At 41.4% G+C, this 16840-nt stretch overlaps 1 protein-coding gene across 2 annotated transcripts in view; it reads right to left on the reverse strand.

Annotated features, from left to right (window-relative positions):
- CNTNAP2 (contactin associated protein 2) overlaps positions 1-16840 on the reverse strand; it is a 1988831-nt gene that overhangs the window by 146292 nt on the left and 1825699 nt on the right. For both annotated transcript variants that reach the window (XM_075586746.1, XM_075586748.1), the window contains one exon: positions 3879-4049. In XM_075586746.1, the coding sequence (XP_075442861.1) occupies positions 3879-4049 (171 nt within the window). The remainder of the gene's footprint in view (positions 1-3878; positions 4050-16840) is intronic.

The following is a 16840-nucleotide window of genomic DNA, read 5'->3' on the forward strand; positions in this document are numbered from 1 at the left end:
GCTAATCACTTATCAGTGTGTAGATTGTATTGGTGCACATATTGAATGGAATTTTTTTTTTAACGGCAGCTTGAACTGCTGCTTTATAATCTACAGGCAACCAGCAACACTCCTAACTCTAAGTTTCAGATTTCAATATCACTCAAAGTTGGTCAATATAAGACAGCAATAAGAATGAGAATGCTTTCAAGTTCAACAGAATGTCTAACTGCATTGGCTAAATACATACAAGAAGTACATGACCTCTAAATAAATAGTGAGCAGAGCTTTTGAAACTTCACAGCTCTCTACTTTAAATGAGCAAAACATGTGAAATCTTATATGTTTAAAAAAAATAAAAAATAAATCAGTACTGTAGTATTAGATTATAGTGGCTCTTTTTAAAATAAATAAATGCCATTTTAATTAGTTTTAAAGCAGCAGTACTACATTCCTTGTTTTTTATTCTCATTTTTTTCACTTATTGTTATATGTAAAGCACGGGACAATGTATAATTTTACATTCTTACCGGAGCTGGCGATCGTTTGGTGCTTCTGTTATAAATCTGTAACAATCCTGATTGTGTGCCTAACATAATGGCCGCCTTTCAGTTTCCATCCAACCTTCAGTTAGTGTAACTCAGCAACCACAATGTATCCTGCTATTACTAAGGTATAATTAGCTATCGTTACAGTTTACAACTCAAACTGCTGGGAACATTGGCAGCAACTTATCACAAACAGAAAGTATTGCAAAGATCTTGCACTGCTTGGGAGGTGGGCTAAAACCTGCTATAGAAATCAAAGGATGCTTTAAACTCATTAAAAATGGCATTAAGAGTTGAATAATAATAATAATAATAATAATAAAAATGCAGTAAATATTATCTAATATTACAGAACTGATTTATTTAAAAAAAACATAAATACGATATTACATTTTTATTATATGTTTATCATTGGTACTGTTTTGCATCATATTGTTTTTTATGGTATTCATTTCAACGCTTCTCTCTGCTCTGTATATGTTTTCTCAATGTTGTATCCTAGTGTTTTTGTATACCATGTTTTATAAGCAACTTGAAGTATAGATCGTCAACCTATTAGGGGTTCATACTTGATCACTGATCCTGGACTATAAAAAGGCTATTGGGACTTCAAATATTTTACCCCTGATGAAGTCGCACTACGTTTATGTGACAAAACGTGTAGGGTGTCTCTCCGCTTGAGCTCTGTTTGCAAGGAAGCTGGTATAACTTTGAACCAAGGGCCGTGGAACTGTGAAGTCCACAGTACTAATCCCTGGGGAAATTGTGGTGCGACGCTTGTGTTGATGTGCACCCGAAAGCGGAATTACATCATCGGCATGTCCGTGAGGATCTGGTTCCAGCACACAACTGTGGCGTCAACATCTTCCTATGGCCCTGGCTACAGTTCTCTCATGTGCAAGTCCTAGCTACCCTTGTGAGTTGCATTTTTTACTCTGTTCCCCAATAAACCTATTTTTATAGATGGATGCTATGGAGCCGACACACACACACACACACACACACACACACACACACACACACACACACACACACACACACACACACACACACACACACACACACGACTAGAGATTCACCCGCCCCCTCCCTGTGTGGTACCTGCTCCTGTTGGTGCTTCCCCCTGTGTCATAGCCGCGTCCCCTCCCCCGTGTCAGTGGTCTTGCGAGCCCTCCCCTTTCACACCTACCTCCCTTCCTCACTCACTCTCCCCCTCCATCTTACACCCTCTCTCTCTTCTCTGTCCCCCCTTCCGTCATCACTCAATTATCCCCTCTCACTAAATCCCCCTTTCCTGACACTCATTTCTCCCTCCTCCTCTGGCCACAAACCCAATTCTCCCCAATACACATACAATTTTCCATCCCACACTGCCCGCACAACCCCCCCTCCCAATACACACAATCCCCCTTCCCAATACAGACACCACTACACCCCCCAGATACAGAAACACTACACACACCCCAGATGCAAATACCCCCCACCCAGATACAAATACCACCAGCCCTCCAGATACAATTATAACGACACCCCCAAATACAATTACCACTACCAGTCCCAAATACAATTACCCCAAATATATTTCTAACTATGCATATTTGCCTGAACATATAGTCGCCTATGTATCAAGGCAAAAGTGGTGCAGTTTTGGGGCAAAAGCTCGTGGGAGCGAAACACGTCAGTGTGTTTCTCCTGTCAGAATAAATCGTTTTTATTACACCCTCGTCACTCGTTTTCCCCTCGTGGTGCGGCGCTATTTATTGTTTTTTGCACTGCGGGACTATCAGGGCCACTGACAGGGGGGAGAGCTTGGACAATTGTCCTGGGCCTGGTGGCTGTGGGGAGCCTGGCCGACACTGGTAGTTGGGCTTGGCCAGAGGTCGGGCCCAACATCCGCGCCCGGGGCCCAGTTTCCCCCCTACAGTGGCCTGGCCTCCTGTGCAGGCCCCGCCCATGTGCAGGAATTTGGGCAGGCGCTGCACCGGCGACCTGAAGGTATGGGGGTAGTGTGAGTGTGTGTAGGGGGGTTATTATGTGTGTTATGTGGAGTGGTGGTTATTATGTGTGCTTATTATGTGAAAGGGGGTTATTATGTGTGTGTTTATTATGTGTAGGGTGTTATCAGGTGTATGGGGAGGGGGATATTATGTGTATCGGGAAGTGGGTTATTAGGTGTATGGGGTAGGTGGGGTTATTATGTGTATGGGGGAGGAGGGAAGGGGTTATGTTATGTGTATTGTGGGAGAGAGCGGTGGGGGTGTGTGCGTGAGGGAGACAGAGGTGGGGTGTAAGGGGAAAAAGAGGTGAGGGAGAGAGATGTGGGAAAGAGAGAGGTGGGGCTTCGCAGAAAGAGGAGAGGAAGAGGGAAGTGAGGGAGAGAGAGTTGAGGGCGTGGGAGAGAGAGGTGGGGGCATGGGAGAGAGGTGGGGGCATGGGAGAGAGGTGGGGGGTTTGGGAGAGAGAGGTGGGGGCATGGGAGAGAAAGGTGGGGGTGTGGGAGAGAGGTGGAGGAGTTGGAGGGAGAGAGGTGGGGGTCTGAGAGAGGGAGGAGGGAGAGGAGGGAGAGGATGAGAGGGAGGGAAGAGATGGGGTGTGAGAGATAGAGTCTGTTCTCACAAGGCCGCCGACACTGGGGGTGGGACGGCCCAGCGGAAACTCTAGTCCTGGGCCTCTGGGAAAGCCGTCTGTGACCCTGGGGGCTATCACATGGTTAGGAGGCTTGGAACAGCATTATCATTATATCCATTTTTACAAATATCTCTTGTTTTGATAACTTGCACAGATTATTCTGAGTGGCAATAATGTGCATCAAAATTTCGATCAATGCATTCGTTTCTTCGTATTATTACAGAACTACAACAAATATTATTATTTTTTTTAACTTGGAAAATCTCAGTAAACAGACCGTACGTAAAGGGTGGAATATCATGGGGTTTGGGCCGTTCTCCTTCATTGACATATGTCAAATAAGGATCTAGCGCAGACCAAACTGCACTTAGAGATAGATTAAAAAGGTAATAACATAAATAATTGTTACATTTAAGATCAAGTAAACAAGGAGAAAAAATAAGGAAGATGAGCCAAACCACCGGAACAGATTTCTTTGATTAAATACTACTGGCGAATTTTTCAAGGTTGTAAAATACAGTAACTGCTATTCTTTTCTGTGGTACCGTTTTGTCTAGCCGTTATTAAACAATACTTAGCAACCAGCGTCAGGAGAAAAGTGTTAAGCTAGAATGAATCGGAAACCTATTGATGGCAGAAGAGGGGACACTTGAATGATTGAACAAGCAAATAATGGCACACGTGGGTAAAATAAGGACCAAATAAATATTAAAGACAACTTACATTTTAATTCTAACTTGATAAAATCTGTATTGCCCCTGTTTTCCAGAAACACTCCGTCGGGGGCAGATGTCTTGAAGTAGAAGGAAATGTCGGCGCTTGATTCGCCCTGGAACGTGGGGAAGTGAAGGTAGGAGGCTGGAGTACTGAAGGAGGCCGCGTTCCAGTAGTTTCCTGTGAATGAGAATAAAAGCAAAGGGGAACAATATGAGTGATATTCTAATATTGACACATATTGAACAATATATATATAGTACGTTACCATCCAGCAGGGCAGCAGAAGAGCAAAGAGAGGCAGCACTCAGAGGTAAGTCAGCAAAACAATGTATTGAAACAGACACAAATACCTGACGTTTCGATCCCCAGAGGGATTTTCATCCTTCCTTAGAAATCAGGCACTCTCCGGAGCAGTACATGCAGGTTTAATTTATTGGGGTTTTTTTTTATTACAGGATTGAAGCAGGGGGTCTCCAAAGCTAAACACCATTAATTGATGCTCCGGGCACTCCCTGCTTCCAGAGATAATTACCTCCATAGAGGGTGCCAGTATCTCCGTGGCGTTTAAAAGTCCTGATCATCTGAGCCAATAAAAAGCTGCACCGCATGATGTCACGGCTTCCTATTGGCCCGCGTGATGCGGGACATTTAAACGCCGCCCTTTCGTTAGGCACACACTTCCCTGGCTGCATTGACACTGGCACCGCCACGGAGGTAAGTATCTCTTGAAGCAGGGGGTCCCTGGAGATTAAATTAACACAGTCCAGCTCTGGAGACACTCTGCTTCAAATTCGCAATACAAAAAAGAAAGGAAAAAAAAAGCAATAAGTGATACCTGTATCATGGCTGCTTTAAATCACCCTTCCTAGAATTTCATAATCACTATGGAGTTTACATTTAGCAAACATACTCATGGGTTAAATGTGATGTCACATGAAATTAGTATTTTTGATGAATGTAGGTTGTGCTATTGTACTGAGCATGCAGCGTATTTGGATGTGTGGTGTTAATGTTGCACTTTTATAATATTTAACATGCTATCCGTAGGTTTGTTTAAAATTCAGGTATATAATACTATGCAATTGTCAATAAAAGTACTACTAATTTTTTTGTAATCATATTTAAATTGACATTCACACATCGTAAAATAAGTAAATATGGGAAGGATGTTGACCCTCGGAGTAATCTGATTGCCATTATTTGGATACTCACAAGGGAAAGAAAGGGGGGAGGGAAAGGGAAAAAGTGACTCTCGCTTCAGCTTAGTGGATAAACTAATAATGATAAAGGTGCACAAGGGGAATGGGGTTATGTGGATTTCATCGCAAAACAACGGCTACAAATAGCCTTTTGCGTTTTGAAAGCCACCACCCTAAGCGTTTAAAGGAGGGCATTCCTGTGGGCCAGTTTCTGAGAATCCGCAGAAACTGCTCCACTATGGAAGCATTCGAGACAGAGGCGGCAAATATGAGGGAGAGATTTAAGACAAGAGGCTACAGCCAGAGATCGATCACTAAAGCATATCGGCGAGCAAAATTTAGTGATAGAAGCTCACTATTAAGCGACAATAAGGTTTTGGTGGAAGATCCCAAGCTAGTCAGATTTGTGGGAACCTACAACAACCAGTGGTCAGAAATAAATGCAATTTTAAGTAGACACTGGCCCATCCTTATTGAAGACCCGGATTTAGGGGAGGTACTAAGATCTACCCCCACTTTAGTGAGCAGAAGAGCAAGAAATCTCAAAGATAAGCTTGTCCACAGACATCTACACCCAAGTGTATTAAATACGTGGCTGACCAATAGATCAACAGGCAATTTTAAATGCCGAAGCTGTAAAGCCTCCTCCTTCATTTTGCCAAGCAACACCTTTAAAAACTGGAACGATACCAAAACGTTCACAGTTAGGCAATTCATTAATTGCAAAACAAGAGGCGTGATTTATCAAGTGATTTGCCAATGCACCAAAAAGTAAGTTGGAAAAACTATAAGAGAGTTTCGCCAGCGTATTTTGGAACATTTAGGAGCAATCCGTAATCATCAGGATACTCCTTTGGCGAATCACATTCGTTCAATCCATCAGGGAGATATTTCTAACCTCAAGTTTATGGGAATTGAGCGTGTGCCCCCAAGTCCAAGAGGGGGAGATTGGAACCGCCTCATCTTGCAAAAGGAATCCAAATGGATATACCTTTAGGGCACCTTAACACCAGGTGGCATTAATGAGGGGTTCCTTTTCTCCCCCTTTATTTAGAGTTCTCTATTTTTTCTCTGCTCATGTGACTATTTATATGCGTTTTAAATGTCAAGAATTCAGGCATATATATTTTTTCTGATAGCATGTATACATCTTTTTTATCATCCACTTGTATGTATAAGCAGCTATAAGTCATTGATCAACTTATGAAATCACACTGGTAACATATAAATCCCATTGCTATGGCATATACAATCTCAGTAAGGTATCCCTTTAAGAGAATTAAATGCTTACACACACACTGCGCTTTCCAATTGGTTTATTTGGAAGTGAATAGGGTATAAAACATTCCCCTGCACTATCCCATGTTACCACCTTTGAAAAAGCCTCCGCGAAACGTGCGTCAGGTGGGAGGGATCACACAAAGCTGACGTCATGACGCATCGCTGCCGGGTGGTGAGCGAGAAGCGCCTCTGAGCGCTGGAACAATTCACCGAGGTATGAGTATGCTCTGCTCCACTACAAAACATTATATTTAACTTTGTAACAATCTGTGATGGCATTATATTGAGCTATTTAAGCAGATATGCCACAGTGTTAGTTTATTTACATTGTAAGCACTCCGTGAAGGTGGTTTGTTTGCAGTTGTTACTTTCAATGATACTTTGTAGTGCACATTAAGCTAAGTTAAATATAGCATGGTTACAGCTGCAGGCTTTAGCTTTTGCTTTAACACAGCAGAATCTAACTACTATAATTTTGCCTTCCTCTGTGATTCTCACCCCACCCCTGAACACAATTACTCCACAGATGTTTATTTTTTGAGCAATCAGTCACTGCAGTTTTAGTATAGTATAGGAGGCTATAATTTGATACGGGCTTTGACCCGTGCCTCAGGACTATATCAAACACATTTTGTGGGCCATTAAAAGACTGCTTTGGACTACATGACATCCTACAAAGAAATTTGCTGATACATTAAATATTGTGTGTCTATGACATATGTTATGTCAGCATAACTAATGCTTGAGATTGTACCACCTTTCAAGGTGATTACTTTATTGCATTTGTTTATTTGCATCGGATGCATTTCTCTGTGGTAATTTTCATTTAATGTGTGCAGCTTTGTAGCATCAAGACTGTGTCAGCTTTAGGTACCTGTTCTGATTTAATGCAGGTCCCTAATAATTTTAAATTAGTACTGGATTTAGGAACTTCTTGATTACCTTCGTGAGTCCACTCACTGCAATTTAGTATTTATTTGAAGGGTATCAATTCCTGATCCAGTTTGTGTTAATATATGTTGGTTTGTTTTGTATGTTTGAGGTTCTGTCTAAACCCATTTATTTTAAGTAGCATAATTAAATAAAATAATAAGTATTAACTTTTTTCATCACATTATTTCAGACAATGAGTGCAAGCAAAAGGGTGTTTCTTTTTCTTTACAATTGTCATTATTTGGAGTTAGGAAGGGATTTATTTTTCCCCTTATGAGATATCATTAGATGATATGTCACTGGGGGTTTCTGTTTGCCTTCCTGTGGATCAATATACTGTAAATACAAATATAGGATAAGTACCATAGATGTCGTCTAAACTTAGCATGGGTTAAACTTGATGGACGTATGTCTTTTTTCAACCTCATCTACTATGTTACTATGTAACTATGTAACATTTAAACCACAGATTTGTATATAAAGTGAATATCAATTGGTCTACATTAATTGTAAGGTGTTAAAGCAGCTTCATACTGTAGGTATTTAGCACTTCCAGAGACCCTAGCTAAAGCAGATAGTCTGGAAGATCCTTCATATGGGTGTGGTACGGCTAGAAGATGCTTTCTAGTGACGTAAATGCATTTCCACAAGATATGGTCTAGAACAGTGGTTCCCAACTCCAGTCCGCAAGAACAACAAGGATATCCCTGCGCCAGAACAGGTGGCTCAATCAGTGGCTCAGTCATTTTGACTGAACAACTTATACTAAAGCCGGGATATCCTTAAAATCTGACCTTTTGGGGGTTCTCGAGGACTGTTCTAGAACACAGCTTAGTAAATACTGTACATCGGTATGACCTCTTCCAGACTGCATTTGTGCTCCTTGCAATACCACATTTCTGACATGGACAGAGGCTTTGTGAATATCCCCCTAAATGTCTTTTAATGTAGGCAGAATTTGCCTTATTAGTTCATCTTTATTAATGTAACACACAAGACAAAATGTTACCTGACTCATACACAGTGTCAAATGACTCCCCCCATCTTTAAGGCTGATGTGAAAAAAAGGTAACAAGTTACAATACTGTGGATTGCTTTTGGATGGAGTGTCTACTAAGGACGGGGAGATTTGTCGGTTCACAATCCAACCTTTCTGATTTCAGCAGTCGTTCAAATGTCGAACTCTGTAACAAATCTTTTTTAAACAAACTAGGTGAATTTGTTGGATCGCAAACGTAAAACTTGCAAACTTATGCACAAAAGATAGAATTTCCAAAAAAGGGAAAGCACCATTTTTTTTTTTTTTTTTTTTTACAAATCCAACACCTAAACCAACTGAGTTCTGGCAAAACCAAGTCGAAAACCACCGGGGAAATGTTTAGAACCAAAATCCCTGTACGAGAACCCACCCTCAGTCTCTACAATACCTCATGCTGCAGTATCCTGAACATAATCTACACTTAGAACCTTGGGCTTTCTATAGCACCTAATTTGTGTGCAAAAGATATTTTATGGATGACAGGCCAACTCCTGTACTCAGCTGTCGCTCTAAAATGCAGAAGCGAAAGGCATAAAAGCAGAACTCATTTTTATGCCATTTGTATTTTATGTTGACCTAGCAAGGAAAGAAATATCAATTTGATGAAGAAGCTTTAAATCACCAAAGCTTTATCATAAAGTCGAGCGGAGATGGATGGCTGGACTTGTTTTCATCTCCAGTTTTATGAAAGTTTAAAATCTGTTTTTTTTTTTTAAAAGCACTTGTTCTTTCTCAGATAAGAACTTACAGCATTTACTAATATCATCATACCCAAGGTTACGGTGTGACACAAATGGCTCATCATATTTCAGAAATATGTAAGGGGAATACCATATCAGCTGCTTCCCCTTTTTGGTAAAATAGTCCAGTTATTGCAGTTTTCTAGAAATTGGGAAATGTCTAAATGAATCGGACCTCAGAGTTATAGGGAGGAACACCTTGGAAAGGGGCAAACTCCACCAGTTGAACTTGTCATTGCTATGACTAAAAAGTGGCAGTCACACTAAGCCACATATATTGGAGCTGCAATATTGTACACAGTCAACCATATATTACATTCAATAGTTATTTTGGAATTCAAACTAATTTAAGGCCCAAAAGCCTAACTCCTAAAACACCTGCGGTACATTGTGTTGTATTGTACATCTCACATTGATTTCTTTTTCTTTAGAGCAGGTTTGGTGCCTTTTGCCTGATTGGCTGCAGCAGTAATTCCAAGCTTGCCGTGATCTTAATAGATGTCCTTCAGAAATACATATTAAAGCAGTTCAAGCTATATCCTACGTGTGTGGTTTTTTTATTAATAAATCAGTTCTGTACTATGAGAAAATACTTGTAGCATTAAAAAAATAAAAATAAAACAATTTAAAGACATTTTAATGTATTCTAATGTAACAAGCATTTTTGTTCCTATAGCAACAATTTACAAAGTCACATTCCCTTCCTCTTCTGAAACAGCACCACCTTTTTGAGCCGTGCCCTATCTAGCAGTGAACCAATTTAATCTAGTGCCTGCCTGGTCACATGATCTTCCTCACAGAACTTTGGCTGTCAGCGCAGCAGAAGAGGACCCAAGATGCATTTAGTGAACCCCGAGCCAAATCTTCAGTGATCGATTACAGGAGAATGGATCGATTGCCAGCTTAGCTAATCACTTGTCAGTCTGCAGATTGTATTGATGCACAAATTGAATGAAAAAATTAAATAAAAATATTAAAACGACAGCTTGAACTGCAGCTTTAAGGTTGAAAACTCAGCTTAATTTTAGATACATTTTTGAATACTTCAGTATTAGGTGAAACCTTTTTTATTTGATCTAACAATTGATATTATAAGACACATACTATTAGTAACATTTTTAAACACCAGCATTGTTGGAGTGTTCTTAAGAAGTACTGCTGCGGCCAAGTTTATTCGAGCATTTGCCCGTTCTTGGCCGCAGCAGTAGCCTGGCGCGCGCCCGAGAGTGACGGGCACGCGCCGAAGCAGCGGAAGAGTGCCCTCCGATCGGGGCGCTCTCCCTACCGCTGCCGGGTCCGCCGGGTCCCCCGGAACCCCCTGCCGCCGTCCCCCACATCGCGGGACACCAGGGCTCCCTCGGGGAGCCCCTGGACGCGCGTGCAGGGGGCGCACGCTCCCGAAGACGCGTGACCGCGCGGCATGCCGAGGGGCGGCCACTAGCAAGCCGGGAAATCTCCCGGCTTGCGGATCTGGCCGCAGAGTAATAAAGCGTGTCGGTAGTGTACTGCTTTTAATGAAATATACATATTGTGTTCATTTATAAAGATAAAACTATACGTACATGCAATAAAGAGAATAATAAAAGAGACAAAAACTAAAAAAAATTATTGATCCCCAAATAAAAAAGATTTAAGTAGGAGTGGGCATCTAAAGTCCATTTCCACTAAATAGGCCACAGCGGTTCAATCCACTGTTCTGAAACCTTTAAAATGGCTTTGTATCACAATCCTGTGCCCCGCTCCCCCTAAACATCCCTGTGGGTGAAGGTCCCTCTGATAATACCTGTTGCCTGAGATAGAATCAGGCACTGTTTTAATTGCAGTCTGATAACCTCACTGCCCTAATTTGGGAAGGAGAGACAATAAGATCGCTTTAACCAGAAGACATCTTCTGGGGCAGAATTTACAGAGCCACACGCCATTAATACACAGTAAATAAGATTTCTGATGGATTTATAAGATGCTGCATGGTCCGTACCGCGTTTAGTAAATCTATTTGCTAATCCCTTTGACCCTATTTAGCGTAATGATACTTGGTGGAACCTCTACTTCATGTTGTTAAAAAAGTGAAACGTTTTTTTCCCCCAGAAGAATATAGATCTCGTCTTAAAAAGACCTCTTACTAATTTTTTTTCTAGCATAAATCTACCACAATCCTTTGAAAAAATATATTGACCAAATTTACTGAGCAGTGCTATGGCATAACACACCTTCTGACATCGGAAGACACCTCACAGCCCATTCACTCGAATGTCTCACAATGAATCTTCTGGACCAAATAAGTGTCTTATTGGAGTAGTGCTGCTCAGTAAATATGCCACTATTTCTAAGGATGCTACTATCCAGCATTCATTATCACTTTGACCATTTCATTACCATATTTAACATGTTCTACATATGTTTTTACTGACCATACAAGGCCTTGGACCAATCCAACTCATACTACCATATTCCCTTTTTATGTGAAGCCGTTAAAACTTTGAAAAGTAATTTTCATGGGAATGGAAGTTACTACAGGTATATCATTAATGATGAGTAAATTACATTGCACCCTAGTAAACAGGACCAAAGTGATGGTACGTTTATCTTTCAAGGAAAGCAAATTTCGGTTAAAGCATCCCAAAAACATCAAAGTGAAGGTATAAGGACCAGCATGATATTTTGATATTTGGGAATTGTGGAGAGAAATCCAACATGATGTTTTAATGTAATAGGTGTAACTTTCGTGAGTCTCACAACATTCAATTCTAAAAGATCGGAAATTAGTAAAATTACGCACACCAAACCTTGGAGATATTCATGAGATCCTGCCTTTTGAAAGGAGTAAAGACTGTATTTCAGTGCGGAAATGTAGCACTTGTATTTGTATTTATTTTATTGTATCTGCCTCTCAATATAACAGGATATTTGAGCACTAATTAATCAGTAGAACAAAATCAATGTATTAATCACATGCTGGTTTATTGTGACATTTATGGCTTGTGCCATAGGCCTAGTCAAAAGGCAAAAAAAAAAGCACGTAATTTGCATAGGCAACACAACCTATTATGTAGTTGGTACCTTGATTTGGATTGATAAGTAAAATACCTGCATTTGGATCTGCTTTGTGTCCCACTCACCATATGTTTTATTATGCTTACCTGGCATAGTCGTCCTCTCTCCCCCTCTCTCCCGCCTCTCTCCCGCCTCTCTCCCGCCTCTCTCTCGCCTCTCTCTCGCCTCTCTCTCCCCTCTCTCTCCCCTCTCTCTCCCCTCTCTCTCCCCTCTCTCTCCCCTCTCTCTCCCCTCTCTCTCCCCTCTCTCTCCCCTCTCTCTCCCCTCTCTCTCCCCTCATCTTGCTGAAAGGCTAGTGGGCTAAGATTGACCTAAGTTTCTCAGATTGTTCCATTATAATTATAGCTTTTTTTGAGCATTACATTAGCAAGAGAAGCAGCTCTGCCAACTAGTTCATACTTTCTATGCTGAAAAAATAAGATGACACAGGGGACGATGGATATACATTATTGACATCAAAGAAAGTACTTTCAATAGATTTACTTTTTCGCTGGTCTTGTAGCAATAGTGCTGATTTTTGCTTTCAAAAAGACTGTTAGTATCGGGATTAGGAGATCTGCTGACCACCCACTGCTTTGAAAGATGTAATAAGCCTTCAAAAGCTCTGTGTTCTCAAACAGAGATGCGCTTAGTCCCAAATGGATGTTTAACCTAGATGCTCACTGTTAAGGTGACAGATTTCCTGGCAGCACAGGTCTGTACTTAAAATACATGTAGAGCGTGTATTATACCACTGCTGGTAATAATAACAATAATAATGCCAGTCAATGAATAGATTCATAGCTACTTTCAAGTCTCACAGGATGTTATTATGTGAATAAGACTGGAGGGTTTTGTATTAAAGTTAATGGGGACGCAGTAGGTGGAATTCATCAAAAGGTACTGTCTGCTTCCCAACCAAAGAACATCTGCTTACTGGCTGGTAAATAATTAAACAGTATTATGCATGTTCCCAGTTGGCATTCAGAAGTGTAAACACTACAGAGTTAGCTTTTCCTAATCTACATTCTGAACAACAACTAGCTTTACATTGTGGGATAACTTTGCATGCAGTGCATTAGAAAAGCTACCTCAGTGAACTGCCCAACACATGTAACATTTCTTCAGAGATACAGTACAGTAGCAATAACTGTAGATGTTGTTATTTTTCCTTTCTTAAATAGTACACTTTCTTACGTGTCATTTATGGCAATACGAGCAGGAAAAAAACCCCATTCATACCTTGTGCGTAAAGGGATATATTAATAGAAGAGCGCTAATTTGTTTTGTGTTAGAATCCCATGTGAGGTAGTGTGCAGAATCAAGAAAATAGGACAGTACTGAAGATTATATTAAACAAAGCAGGAGAACCTGCCAAGTCCCCACAGGTCTGATTTCAGCACTGCTAATGCACATCGTGAATCTGAGTGTCCTAAATTACTAGGGTAAAGAGGTACTAGGCTTGGCCTGGAAAAAGTAATGTGGGATTGTGTCATGTCAAGTGTTAAACATTAAGGTCATTAGATCATCACTGGGCATATATAAGAGTTCTTGCAGGCTGGGCATGTGTGTATTGACAGCAGTGTACATATAGGTGTCTGTGTGGTTGTATCAGTACTTGTGTGGGAGTATAGGTGCCTGTGTTGCAGCATGAGTTTATATTTACTGCATATACAGTATATCAGTATAGAAACCTGCATGTAAATGTGGGTTTCTGTGCGGGTTCCTGCTCTGCTTGAGTATGTGTGCCGGTGCCTGTGTGTGAGTGCAGATACGTGTGTTTAAGTGCAGGTGGCTGTGTGTGAGTGAAGTTACTTGTGTTTAAGTGCGGGTGGCTGTGTGTGAGTGCAGATACTTGTGTTTAAGTGCAGGTGGCTGTGTGTGAGTGAAGATACTTGTGTTTAAGTGCAGGTGGCTGTGTGTGAGTGAAGTTACTTGTGTTTAAGTGCAGGTGGCTGTGTGTGAGTGAAGATACTTGTGTTTAAGTGCAGGTGGCTGTGTGTGAGTGAAGTTACTTGTGTTTAAGTGCAGGTGGCTGTGTGTGAGTGAAGATACTTGTGTTTAAGTGCAGGTGGCTGTGTGTGAGTGAAGTTACTTGTGTTTAAGTGCAGGTGGCTGTGTGTGAGTGAAGATACTTGTGTTTAAGTGCAGGTGGCTGTGTGTGAGTGAAGTTACTTGTGTTTAAGTGCAGGTGGCTGTGTGTGAGTGAAGATACTTGTGTTTAAGTGCAGGTGGCTGTGTGTGAGTGAAGATACTTGTGTTTAAGTGCAGGTAGCTGTGTGTGAGTGCAGATACTTGTGTTTAAGTGCAGGTGGCTGTGTGAAAGTGGGAGTATGTGCATGACGGTGCCTGCATGAGTTTATGCATGTGGCTGCCAGCATGAGTGTGGTAGCGAGTTAATGTAGATGCCCTTCTATGAGGGTGGGTGCTTAAATGTGAGTGTGTGGGTGGCTGTGCGTGAGTGTGAGTACCTGTGTTTGAGTAAGGGTGCCCATGGGATTATGGGTGGCTGTGTGAAGGTGTGGAAGCAGGTGTATGTGTACGATTGCCTATATATCCAGTAAATAATGGGTGCCTGTGTGCATTATCTACACCCATGTTACATCTGTATGTAAATATGTCTTTATTTATATAGTGCCATTAATGTACATAGCGCTTCACAGTAGTAATACACGTGGTAATCAAATAAATAACAAATAATACAAATAACAGATCATGGGAATAACTGCTTCAGACATAAAAGTAACACTAGGAAAAGGAGTCCCTGCTCCGAGGAGCTTACAATCTAATTGGTAGGAGGAACATACAGACAAGTAGGAGGGAGTTCTGGTAAGTGCGTCTGCAAGGGGCCAAGCTTTATGTATCAGGTGTATAGTGTTAGCCACGGAGCTACTCATATGCGTCTTTAAGCACTTGTGTTTTAAGGTGGGTCTTAACGATGGATAGAGACGGTGCAAGGCGGGTATTGAGGGGAAGGGCATTCCAAAGTGTGGGGCAGTCAGTGAGAAAGGTATAAGGCGGGAGAGGGCTTTAGATACAAAAGGGGGTAGAGAGAAGGCATCCTTCAGCGGAACGCAAGAGCTGTGAGGGAGTATAGAGAAATTAGGGCTGAGATGTAAGGAGCAGCAGAAGAGTGTAAAGCTTTAAAAGTGAGGAGAAGAATGGAGTGTGAGATGCAGGATTTGAGAGGAAGCCAGGAGAGTGATTTCAGCAGGGGAGCAGCTGAGACACATTTAGGAAAGAGTAGAGTGATTCTGGCAGCAGCGTTTAGGATAGATTGTAGGGGAGACAGGTGAGAGGCAGGAAGGCCGGACAGCAGGAGGTTACAGTAACAGTTACAGTAATCAAGACGGGAGAGAATGAGGGCCTGAGTCAGAGTTTTAGCAGTCGAGTTACAGAGGAAAGGGCGTATTTTTGTAATATTGCGGAGGAAAAAGCGACAGGTTTTACTGTAGAGACATTTTGAATGTGAGAGGAGAATGGGAGAGAGGAGTCGAGTTGAACCCCTAGGCAGCGTGCTTGCGCTACTAGGTGTATACAAAAAGATACAAATGTCTTTTTATCTTTTATCATTTCTTCTTTCGTGTGCGGGGTGCGAGCCACCCCATTTGTACAGCTGCAGACGCTCCTTTCTTCATATATCAAGGTCCTGAACACTTATATTTGTGTTTATGGTTTTCACAATATTGTTGTTTATAATCATGATTTTTGGTGTTTGTGGGGTTTATCACATTCTGTCATATGCCACAAGTGTGTGGTGACAGGACTTCTATTATATTAACTAGTAGCGCACTTTTCACTTTGTGTTCGTTACTAGGTGTATGACTGAACTTTCAACAGTAATGTGGAAGGAGGTAGTAGGGCCAGGGTTGGAAGGAAATATGGAGAGCTTGGTTTTTGCCATGTTAAATTTAAGTCGGCGGAGGGCCATCCAGGATGATATCGCAGAGAGACATTCAGAAACTTTGGTCTGTACAGCAGGTGTAAGGTGAGGGGTTGAAAAGAACCCCATTTCCTAAGATGAGTGCCGGTATCGTCATCAATTGCCAGACAAATTTTGCACTGGAAAATTGCCAGATAATGTCTCCTGAACCAGCTCCTGGTGGTAACGAAGCAGCAGCTCTGCTCCGCGTTTTGGGATCAGATAAAAAAACAAATAAGTAATTTAGTAGGCATTGCTGCTTTAACACCCTCCAGTAGCCTATATCTGTCACTTAGATTGTAAGCTCTTAGGGGCAGGGACTCCCTTTCCCTAATGTTACTTTTATGTCTCAGACGCTAATTCCCATTATGCGTTATATGATTAGGTCATGTATATTACCGCTGTGAAGCGCTATGTACATGGATGGCGCTATGTAAATAAAGATATACACACATACATCAGTTTAACTCACATAATGTTACTATCTGGTATCCTGAGGATATCTTGATCTTAAATGTTAAAAAAATAAAATAATGTTGTGTTAGAAATCTGGATTTTCTTCATTTCCAATGTCTGAGGTTGCCACGGTAACCTATAGATGGCAATAGGCTTTATGGAGAACTTAATTTTAACCTGCCGGACACTTTATATTTCAAACACTTATATCTCCTGATTGTAGCACCAGATTTAAAACCCCCTAAAAAAAACACAGCGTTTGAAGGAGCAGGAAGAGATCTCTTAAACTAAGTCAATAAGGAAAATACAACAACAACAGAAATGGCGACCAGCGCAGACTGCGTTAATCCCAAAAGTGAGTGGTC

Source organism: Ascaphus truei, chromosome 2 (genome assembly GCF_040206685.1).
Source record: "Ascaphus truei isolate aAscTru1 chromosome 2, aAscTru1.hap1, whole genome shotgun sequence".
NCBI lineage: Eukaryota > Metazoa > Chordata > Amphibia > Anura > Ascaphidae > Ascaphus > Ascaphus truei.